Here is a 12,234-nt window from a genome sequence, read left to right as displayed (position 1 = left end):
TGTACTTACTGACAATTTCAAGTCTGTAACCTGGTTAAATCAATGTTTAAGAAAAAAAACTTGTGGGAGGGCAAGGGCCAATCACAGCTGTCATAGAGCAATAGGCAGGGTACACCAGGGTATCACAAGGCTAATATGAAGGCAGCCAACCTTTCACACCTGCAGTCAATTTAGAATCACCAACTAACGTAACCCACGCATCTCTCTGGACTGTCAGTAGAAGTCAGATTGGCCAAAGAGAACTCACACAGGCACAGGGATTCAAACCCAGGACCTTCATGTTGGGTTTGAATCATGCTGTACCTTGGTCAGCCCAGTGAATGGATAGATGCCTCCTTTACATTTTAGTATAATTTTAAATTGTAAAAAGCAGGGACTTTGAAAGTTGATCTCTAATTTTGATCTGTACCGTGGTTCTGAAGACATAATTTATTCCTCCCAAAGGACAGTTCCCACCCTGGCTTTGACCTGTTCAAACTGCTTCCCTCAGGGAAGTACTACCGGTGCATCAGCACAAAGACCGACAGACTCAAGAACAGTTTCTTCCCAAAATTCATAACCACCCTGAACTCACACATGCACTGATAACGCAGTTCCACCCAACATTCCAAGGACTTCCCTCTATAAACCACCACTGTGCAATACTTAATTTTACGTACAATAATCCAAACCGTAAATATATAACATTATTTATTTATTTATTTATTTATTTCCTTCTTTTTTTTTTTTTTTTACAGATTTGTATATTGGTACATTTTATGCACCAAAGGTTCCAGAGTGTCCTATCTTCAGTTAAGAAGAACAGCTAATGGCTGGATTAGACACTTAGTTTCACACCTATTTTATGCAGCTATAACAAAACAGCCCCAATACCACAATCATGAACCCGACCCTGCGCCAACATAGTCAACTTAATATAAGAAAGCAATTTTAGTGTGGAAAAACTACATACAAACTTCATCAGCTAATGAATGATAATAAGGTCAGCTAGGCATTGCTGTAGTATTCTTATCGTGTTATCAGGTTTTGGTTTTTAAACTAAGCGGCTATATCGCAGATTTTGGTTTTCACTAAAAAGAACCAAAACACTGAAACTCTGTCACAGGCACCGTGTTAAGCTTTTTCAGTGGAAACATGATTGAACATTAAATGCAGTGAAGTTTTGTTTCGGTTTCGTTTGAAGACCTGATTGATTTACCACCTGTAGGCGTGTGTTTAGCGTGTGTTTATGTCTTCTATAATGGCTTCACGGAGAGTGCCGTTAAAAGGCAGTTTCAGTATCATTAACGTGCCCTGTTCAGGGGCGGAACTAGAAGGGTGGCATGGGGTGGCAAGTGCCGCCCTAAAATGATCCCTTGCCACCCCAAGTGCCACCCCAGTTTTGCATATGACAGTGTTGTTTATTAAAATAAGATAGCATTAACAGTTTGAGCGTAGTTACAGTCAGCAGTGAATATAAATGCTAAAACTGAATATATTGGATAGTGTTACCCCCCTCCACCATTAACAAATGGTTCAGCCCATAGCAGGACCGGCTTTTTTCTTGTTTTCAGTAGCAAGCAATGCTTATGATTGTGCAAGAGCACATTTTGAACAACACCATGGGAATTTCGGATTTTACACAGGTGGTTGGATGTTACACTCTGGAAATGGAAGGAAGGTGAGTGTTATTAACCCTCTGTGGTCCACGGACACGCTGCACCTCCAAATCACATGACTGATGTAAGCTGACATAACAACAAGCTACAGCCACGCTGAGTCTCTATTTCAGCCCACACTGAAAGTTCGGACTTCAAAGTTTTTAAATTTTAATTACAGGCCTGTAAATCCAGAGTTATGATAATATAAGCCATGCTTTTTTCTAAATACTGTCGTCACGTTTGTGTGTGTGTGTTTTAAACATTTTCTAAGGAAAGCGCGAAAACAGTAAAGAAAGGGGAAAAAAGCCACCGCTTTCCTATCGGTGGAAAAATGTACCATGTCGACCAATTTAAAAAAAGTAAACATGTGGGATTTGGTTGCTTAGGAAGAGGGAAAAGTTTGGGGAGTGACAGTAACGGCAGCCAGACAGAGCGAGCGAGTGAGAGAGAGAGAGAGAGAGAGTGAGAGAGAGAGTTTTTAGATGTGGGAGATTTGTGACGTTTAGTGTGGAGTGTATACTTAGTGTGTTGTGCTGTCTTGTGTAGTTGTTCTGTTGTGTAGTCGTTTTGTTTTGTGTGTCAGTGAGGGCACTAATGAATGTCACAGAGGCACATTTGCAACGTAAACACTGTCACTAAGGCTACGTTCACACTGCAGGCGAAAGCGCATCAAATCCAATTTTTTTACCCTATGCGACCCATATCCGATCATGATATGACAGTGTGAACAGCACAAATCCGATATTTTCAAATCTGATCTGGGTCACTACCAGCGGAGTGATACACTACCTGTTGTCAGGCCTGCAGGTTTATCCCTGTGCTGTTCTCCTCTGTCTTTTGGTGGACAAACTTTTTTTTTTTACTGGCACACATCATTTGTGGGGCATCTTATTGCGAAACCTGATTGTTCTCTCATTTTAGTTTTAGTAATATTTTTAAATGGTTGTAGAAAATGAAAAAAAATAGCAGGTGTATTGGATGCATTTTTAGATAAATAGTTGTATATGTTTACAAAATGTGATTTTGATAACTTGAAAAGCATTTTATATTTGCTTTTCAAGTTATCAAAATTTACTCAACATGTCTGTGTTTTTTTTTTACAGTAAAAAAATACTACTAGGATTTTAAGTTCTTTGTGTGACTTCAGATCAGTAATACTAATGCAGTATGTCAGTGAAAAAAACAAGTAAATTCAGTTGAGCTGAAAAGAATGACACCAAACAAGGCAAGGTGGAAAAAAATAAAATGAAACAATTTGAGGGTGAAATACAAACGTAAACTCAAAAGGAGTCAAAAATGGCCGGTTGTATTTCAGACCTCAGTGGGTTAATCCAACAAATCATGAAAAATTAGGTTTAAATTTTTGTTCATGACAGTGCAGATTTCTGACATTTTGTGTAATTTAAGCTGTAACAACGTAATTGTTTTCTAACAAAAAACAGTGTGAAACTTAAGTTAGATTTGTGTTTGTAAACGAACCGCCCCATGCTTTCTGGAGTTTATACTTATTGGGCTACATATTTATTTATTATACAGGCTATACAGTACATAACATCAAAACTCACATGTTTTATGTAACTAAAGTGTGTAATTATGTGGGCTACAGACAATAATTAAGTTATAGACTATATTTATATGAAAAACGTGTATACTCAGGGGCGGATCTAGAAGGGTGGCATGGGGTGGCAACTGCCACCCTAAAATGATCCCTTGCCACCCCAAGTGCCACCCCAGTTTTGCATATGACAGTGTTGTTTATTAAAATAAGATAGCATTAACAGTTTGAGCGTAGTTACAGTCAACAGTGAATATAAATGCTAAAACTGAATATATTGCATAGTGTTCCCCCCCTCTACCATTAACAAATGGTTCAGCCCATTGCAGGACCGGCTTTTTTCTTGTTATCAGTAGCAAGCGATGTTTATGATTGTGCCAGAGCACATTTTGAACAACACCATGGGAATTTCGGATTTTACACAGGTGGTTGGATGTTACACTCTGGAAATGGAAGGAAGGTGAGTGTTATTAAACCTCTGTGGTCCACGGACACACTGCACCTGCAAATCACATGACTAACAAGCTGCAGCCATGCTGAGTCTCTATTTCAGCCCACATTGAAAGTTCGGACTTCAAAGTTTTTAAATTTTAATTACGGGCCAGTAAATCCAGAGTTGTGATAATATATAATCATGCTTTTTTCTAAATACTGTCGTCACATTTTTATGTGTGTGTGTGTTTTTTAAGCGCTTTCTAAGGACAGCGAAAACAGTAAAGGAAAAGAAGCCACCGCTTTCCTATCGGTGTAAAAATGTACCATGTCAACCAATTTTTAAAAAAGTCAACACGTGGGATTTGGTTGTTTAGGGAGAGGGGAGAGTTTTTAGAGTGACGGTAACGGCAGCGAGACAGAGCGAGCGAGTGAGAGAGAGAGAGAGAGAGAGAGAGAGAGCGAGAGAGTTTTTAGATGTGGGAGATTTGTGACGTTTAGTGTGGAGTGTATACTTAGTGTGTTGTGTTGTCTTGTGTAGTTGTTCTGTTGTGTAGTCGTTTTGTTTTGTGTGTCAGTGAGGGCACTAATGAATGTCACAAAGGCACATTTGCAACGTAAACACTGTCACTAAGCAGAAAACCAGCGGAGTGATACACCACCTGTTGTCAGGCCTGCAGGTTTATCCCTGTGCTGCTCTCCTCTGTCTTTTGGTGGACAAACTTTTTTTTACTGGCACACATCATTTGTGGGGCATCTTATTGCGACACCTGATTGTTCTCTCACTTTAGTTTTAGTAATATTTTTAAATGGTTGTACAAAATGAAAGAAACGGCAGGTGTATTGGCTGCATTTTTAGATAAATAGTTGTATATGTTTACAAAATGTACAATTTATATTTGCATTTCAAGTTAAAAAAATTTACTCAACATGCCTGTGGGTTTTTTTTATAGTAAAAAAATACTACTAGGATTTTAAGTTCTTTGTGTGATTTCAGATCAGTAATACTAATGCAGTATGTCAGTGAAAAAAACAACTAAATTCAGTTGAGCTGAAAAGAATGATCCCAAACAAGGCAAGAGGAAAAAAATAAAATGAAACAATTTGAGGGTGAAATACAAACGTAAACTCAAAAGGAGTCAAAATGGGCAGTTGTAATTCAGACCTCTCAGTGGGTTAATCCAACAAATCATGAAAAATTAGGTTTAAATTTTTGTTCATGACAGTGCAGATTTCTGACATTTTGTGATTGATTTCTAACAAAAAACAGTGTGAAACTTAGACTTGTGTTTGTAAATGAACCGCCCCATGTTGTGTACCTTTCTGGGTTTTATACTTATTGGGCAACATATTTATTTATTATACAGGCTATACAGTACATAACATCAAAACTGTTTTATGTAACTAAAGTGTGTAATTATGTGGGCTACAGACAATAATTAAGTTATAGACTATATTTATATGAAAAACGTGTATACTTACTGCATTTGAATCATTTTAACCATATGTAACCACCTGCATATGTGTTTGGGAAAAAAAGGCTTTGATTTTGCCACCCCATTTGATTTCTTTGCCACCCTCATGCCACCCTAAAAACATTTCTCTAGATCCGCCCCTGTGTATACTTACTGCATTTGAATCATTTTAACCATATGTAACCACCTGCATATGTGTTTGGAAAAAAAAAGGCTTTGATTTTGCCACCCCATTTGATTTCTTTGCCACCCTCATGCCACCCTAAGAAAATTTCTCTAGATCCGCCCCTGGCCCTGTTCCCAGTTTACACGAGATAAGTGGAATTTGATTGAATCTGTTTCTCTTTCTGCGCATCTTTAAAGTTTTATTTCTGTTTAAAAGACTGAAACCCCAAACCTTACATTCCCGTTGACTCCAGTGTGACTTCATATAAATGAGCAGTTTTGACGTCGACGCACGGGTGTAAGAGAGCTGCCGGGCTGTGAGGTGGGGGTCTCCGAGAGTATAAGAGGTGTACACACAGCTAGAGCGCACAGATGCAGCTGCCCGTTTCCGGGGGGGCACTTACTCTTCGTCCGTTTGGATAGAAAACTCTTACTCAGAGGCTCTAATCTGCACATTTTTTGGAAACTCTCCAGCTCGCCTTTTCCACTTCTTCCCTCCAGTTTGACTAGTTTTTTTCTCCTGCCTCAGTTCAAATCTTTACCTTTCTTCTCACTGTTGCGCGGTTAAGTTTTCATCACCGAGGACAGAGTGGGCAGCACAGCAGCATGGAGCCTTACACGGTCCCTGGAGCTCAGCTCTCCCTGTCCGACCTTTACTCCGTCATCCCCTTCAATGTCACCCTCCCGGACGAGGAGAGCGACTTAATGGGCGACAGGCTGCAGAACTACACCGAGCAGCAGAATCCGGTGAGGAGCGCCGGGGGTATAATCATAGCCATATCCATCACGGCGCTCTACTCCGTTATTTGCGTGGTGGGACTTCTTGGCAACGTCCTTGTCATGTATGGAGTGGTCAGGTAAACACTGTCATGCTTTATTAGCACAGTCACTGTAATGAGTGTGTGGCTGTTGGTGAGAGCAACAAAACCCACTTCATGCGAAATGCAAAGCTTAATTTGGGGGTTTCGCTTTTTAAATAAACGCTGATTTCAAATCAAATTCAATTCAAATACGTGATGCTTGAAGTTTTCTTCAATTATCTCAAGAGCTTGTCTGAATACGAATTAAATTTATGTTTTCTGAGGAAATGTACACGAATAAAAAATAAAAAATCTCAGTCATACCCTTGTAGGATACACATGGTGTAAATACCGGAAAGTTTCCTGCTAATTACCCATCGATTCTCCCTTTACTGCACTTCTGTGTGTGTGTGTGTGTGTCTGTTGAGCCACAAGTGTGTGCGTGCACTACACCTGCATTTGTAGGTGAAATATGCGCATGCCAAACAAGTGATTTAAGATTCCCTGCATAAACCATGAGATTGGTCTTTTATTATTTCTGCATGAAGCAACAACATGCACCAGTTTCATACTAAAGATGGTTGTTATGACTGACTCAGCCGTGCCTCAGGGAGAGAGGGCTACTCAAATAGTCTTCATGAGCTCAAACTGATCTGTGGACCATCAGCTGCACGCTCCTCTTCACTGAGTGTGATGGAGCAGAGTAGAAATGGAAATCCTGCAGCTAGAAGGACCGACGGAGACAGCATTTGGTCTCTTTATAAAACTGTAGGTTATAAGCCCTAGTTTTAAGATTATTCTTGTTATAATAATAATAATATTAATAATAATTATTATTATTCCATTAGTGGGTGTTGACAGTATTATTGTCAGTCCAAGATCTGACTCTAAAAGAAATGAAATAAAGCCTGCACCCACTTATTTTCCTGAAAAGCCTCCCAGCCCTAACCTGCATGATAAGGGAAAAATATAAACAAATAAATAGACAAGAAAAAATAGCTTATATTGCTTGCTTCTTATCCTTATCCTTATTCTTATACCTCCTCATCTCAGATATTCTCTTTATCTGTTCCCCCAATATCAGCCAAAGTATTAATCACGACTCTTGGCTGAAAAATTGAAGAAGCAGGTAAAATTAATTTAGGAGGCACCAGCTTTGGGGTAAAGCAGCTGTAAAAATTTGACAAGATGGGCAAAAATAATGCAATCATATATATATATATATATATATATATCCTAGCTGCTGGTCAAATTTCAGCCTATGGAGGGAACAATAGAAGACAGCAGCAGGGGGAATCCAAACAGAGCAATAACGGAAAATGTGGAATGTATGCTGTGGCAAACAAAACTGATACATATTCAGAGCTCCGAGGTATTTCCATTCAGGTGTTGATGTGAAAAGATTGGGAAAAATAAGCCACCTAAACACAAAGGGGAGCAAGGGAGGAAGGAGGGAGACAAAAAGGGGATGTCTGAGGAGTCAGCAAAGTCAGTGAGTCATACTGTGAAGCGATTTACCTGACATTTACGTCACATATTTCAGACAGCACCCACACCTCCATGAGACGGGAAGCCCGAGCACAGTGAGCATGTATTATCTCCTGTGGAACATCCGTAAGCTCTGAAAGTAATGAGCTTATTAACAAAATCTTAGAGTTGCCTTCAAATGAAAAGTTTGGCATTCTGTAATAGCTGTTATTTATATTCCTTTAACTTGTACTATGGATTTATGAGCTCATTAATACACGAAATAACAAAATGCTTTAGGTGGATTTGTTTTGTAGTCCCTTCGTGGATGCAAAAGCTGGAGGCGTGAATAGCAAAAAAGCAGGGGCACCTCCAGAACTATAATATTTGACAGGTTACATTTTCCTTTTTTCTTTTTTAAAGCTGCATTTTAAAGCACTATTTTTATCCACATGATGTTCCAGTAATGGACCCACGACTTCCAAATTTATCTCGCTCTTCTTACATTTTCATAATTTTCTAAAAAAAAAAAAAAACCAAACAAAGACCCACAAAATATGGTTAAACAATCTTGAAGAAAACAGTAAAGGGACCTTGTGTAAGTCCATCCACTGGAGGGCAGATCGTAGCCTGATCATCTCTGGTCAGAATATCATCTTTGTGCACTTCTACTTGGTAGACAATCACTGCGTGCTTTTCCTCATAATTGTTCCTCATTGTTTTGTGGAACAAATACATTTTGTATAATTTCCGTTTTACGTAAATTGGCTGCAATTCAACCAACATTTTAATTAAAACAGCATTAATAATACGGCAGTTATGTCTTTTAATTTTTCTTACAGGAATTCTGTTCGTAAGAGGCTAGCATCCTGCTAATGCTTGCTGACTGATAAGTTAAGAATAACTGCACACACTGCTTTAATGCCACCTGTACTACAAATAATAACTAGATGTTAAGCCACAGGAGAATTTTCCTAAAAAATACAAAAGCATCCAGAAATAAAAAAAAAAAAAGGATTTCTCCATAATGTTAGGCATGAATCCCATCTGTTTTATAGAACAACAGTAATGGGGGGATTTAGAGAGTAAAAACTGTTATAACTGACAGTACTATTTTATTATTAACTGATCAAAGGTGTATTGGAAGTAGATTTTGTGTTGTATGTATTTTGTTGTATTTTCCAAATATGGAATGCAGGGCCACTGGGTTTATATAGCTGAAAACTGTATATTTTTATATCCAAAATTGCAAAGGTCTGGACCCAGGAATCAGGACAATGCAGAACTGAAGTAAAAATTTTAGGAACTCTTATTCAATAACATCCATCCATCCATCCATCCATCCATCCTCCCTCTTCCGATTATCCAATTGAGGGTTGCAGGGGGCTGGACGTATCCCACCTCTCACTCTGTGGTAGTGAGAGGTGGGATACGTCCTGGACAGGTCATGTTAATGTTAATGTCACTTTATTGTCTTTTCTCAAAAATTCTAAATTGTCACCTCCAAATAGATTAGATAGATTAGATGAAACTTTATTAATCCCTTGGGTGGGTTCCTCCGGGAAATTCGGTTTCCAATAGCACAGCACTGACAGAAGTTACAGAATGTGAGCAGAAATATACCATATATACACATATATAAATACAGAGACATATATAAATACAGAGTATACAAAAGGGATAAATAGAATAAATAGGAATAAGAATACAAGGGAATTGCACATTTCAAGTATTGTGAGTCTATTGCACCATTGGATATTAACAAAAAGTATTACACAGTGAAGAGGCACTACAGCTTAGTTGTTCCCCCTCCTTTCTCCTCCTGTTTCTCCTCCCTCTCCCCTCCAGAGAGGCGTTAAACAGTTTGATGGCGTGTGGGACAAAGGAGTTTTTAAGTCTGTTGGTCCTTGACTTTGGGAGAAGCAACCTGTCACTGAACAGACTCCTCTGGTTGTTTATGGCCGTGTGCAGAGGATTCCCAGTATTATCCATAATGTCCAGCAGTTTCTTTAGTGTACTTTTCTCTGCCACTGTCACCAGAGTGTCCAGCTTCATGCCGACCACAGAGCCAGCCTTCCTGATTAGTTTCTCCAGCCTGGATGACTCCTTCAGGACAATACTAATAATACTAGCGATAAATTCAGAATTCCAATTTTAATTTATTATACTGTATAATGATTTTCTTTTTGTCATTTCAGATCAATGAAAAAAAGCTTAATTGATATTTATTTATTTATGTAATAGTGATGAACTCTGATGGAACAACCAAATATCACGGCAGTGTTTAATAGACATGTGTTGGCTTTAATTACATTATCTCCCCATACTGGTAATGCAACTTAAGCATGCTTGTCTATTTCACAGTTTAGAAGATGCAAGGGGTGAGAGTCACACGGTGAACCAGTGTGTCCATTACACTCATTGCTGTGATAATTGAAGATGGGCACAGTGACTGTTTCTGAGGAATGCATTGCTTTCATAATCCATGCAGAAAGTTACAGCCAAGTTGAACAGTTATATTGTCATCACTGATAAAGTGACTTGGTGGTGCAGTACAGTGTTACTGCAGCAAAGTGTCTCAGCATAATACCTGAAAGTCCCTGGTCCCAAACTAGAAAGAGACAACTTCCTTTGGGGTTGTGTCAGGGGCTGTGAGAACCTCTTATGAATAAGTAAACAGTAGCCTCTGTTCCTTCTGTAACAGTATTGCAATGAAATATTTGAGAATTTTTCTGCCTTACACGAGGTGAGATCGATGCAGGCTGAACAGAATGGCAAAGAGTACTGGAGGTGTTTTGCCAAAGGGTGACCTAAGCTAAGAGCTAAATGCTGCCACATAGGTGCTAGCAGGTGAATGAGTATAATTCCCCCAACTCACTTGTCCTGTGAAATAAAGGGTAAAATACCAGAATGCATGGCTGAATAAATCAATAACTAGAACTGGTTTATTTACTGACAAATCATGGCCACTTGCCAACTTTGATAATAATAAACCAAAAGCCCATTTGAAAATATCCATCTATTTTTTTTTTTTTAAACATCATGAATTTTGAATTTGTGCCTCCACTTAGGTCCTTCGATAGAAACACACACACGCAAACATGCTCCACGTTTATAGCAGAGTCTCCCTGGATGCTTACATCATTGTGGATGTCACACCGGTCTGACGTGACCTGACAGCCTGTCTGCTGATGGAGCATGACGCAGATGTAAACACACACTTCAAGCGATAGTCCATTCAGTTACACAGGGCAGGTCAGGATTCTCTTATCTTCCACTGGTTTTCCACCTTCTTGCTGCTGCACTGTTTAGATAAGAACCGGTTCAGTGCTCATGCAATATACTGTCAAGTGGGCTAAATTTGAAATCAGATCGATATGCAGGTAATGGAGGCTGGGCTCAGTTTGTGTGAAAATAGACTCTTACTGAGCTTCTGCTTGTGGATTATTGTTCAATCTCTACTGAGACAGTAGGTTTTGAAAACATTCATAATTTATGTTTTGGACGTTCTGTAATGGGAATATTGTGTTAATGACAAACTCTAAAGTTAATTACTGGGGTTTGAGATTTGCTTGGAAATATTGTAGCTCGTTGCCAGTAGGAACATGACTGTGTGTGTCTGAGAGATGGCAGTCAGTCTGTTCATTTCCTGGGCTGAGTCAACATGGCGACTGCATCCCATGGCTTGTCTTGCATCTCACACAGCAGGGATTGATGTCAGTGTGTGCTTGTGTTTGTGTCCATGTGTACCCTTCAGGGGAGAGTCGAACCTGACTTTTGTGTCAAAACTGAAAGGACTGATGTAGTCACAAAATGTATTGTAACTTTAAGCTGCACTGAGATGAAAGATGAGGACTTATCTAAATGCAAATCTTGAATCTCTATAGCTCAGTGTATCAATCAGCACTTAGAGATTTTTAGAAAAATATAAAATTATTGGCCTCTTTATTAGGTATACCTGTTCAACTACTTGTACAAAATCTGCCAATCAGATGAAAGCCGTGTATTAAAGCGATGAGTTTGTAAGTAGCATAAAAATGGGGAAGAAAGGTGACTAAAGTGATGTTGAATGTGGCATGGTTATTGTTGTCAGACTGATTTCTACTGTGAGATTGCCAAAGTAGGGTCAGAAGTAAAAAACACGGATCCCTCCTGTCTTGTATCAACAGTTGAAACTGCTGATGGTGATGTAGTAGTGTGGGGGAGATTTTCTTTGCAGACTTTAGGTCCATTGGTAGTAGCTGAGGATCAGCACAACATTGCCGCACCAGCCTGTGGTAATAATTTTCATGATGTGTGTGGAGTTTGGACCCAAAATGCAGACTAGAAAAACAGATTGGAATAAATGAAAATGAACCCTTATTCAGGTGAGCCAGCAAATCCAGATGACAGAGGAAAACTGAAAGCAAACCAAACGAGAATACACAGCAGGACCACACAGACAGGCAAACAGTATGACTCAACAAAGCACAGTGGGAGTCAGAAACAATATATACATGCACAGGATAGTGAGAGGATGGGCAGCAGGTGGGAAAACAGCTGACAACAATCAAGGGCCACGAGACACGAGAAGGAAAACTAAACACCACACAGGATGAAGATAAAATAAAACAGGAAGTACCAAACTATGCCAAACTATGGAATCGCAAACAGGGACAATGACGACTTGACAAGGAACAGGGAAGGGCTGATAACACATT

The 12,234-nt window shown here is 39.2% G+C and overlaps 1 protein-coding gene across 2 annotated transcripts in view; it reads left to right on the top strand.

Moving 5' to 3' along the window:
* Positions 1 to 1,608: 1,608 nt before the first annotated feature.
* oprd1a (opioid receptor, delta 1a) overlaps positions 1,609 to 12,234 on the top strand; it is a 29,653-nt gene continuing 19,027 nt past the window's right edge. The window contains exon 1 of one of the 2 annotated variants that reach the window (XM_039606125.1): positions 1,609 to 1,660. In XM_039606125.1, coding sequence (XP_039462059.1) covers positions 1,650 to 1,660 — 11 coding nt within the window. In that variant the 5' untranslated portion in view covers positions 1,609 to 1,649. Of the gene's footprint in view, positions 1,661 to 5,640; positions 6,125 to 12,234 lie in introns of those variants that run through there. The other variant, XM_031741709.2, reaches the window with a different exon arrangement.

The sequence above is a fragment of the Oreochromis aureus genome, linkage group 22 (assembly GCF_013358895.1).
Source record: "Oreochromis aureus strain Israel breed Guangdong linkage group 22, ZZ_aureus, whole genome shotgun sequence".
Lineage (NCBI taxonomy): Eukaryota > Metazoa > Chordata > Actinopteri > Cichliformes > Cichlidae > Oreochromis > Oreochromis aureus.
This window is presented reverse-complemented; position numbering and strand designations above follow the sequence as displayed.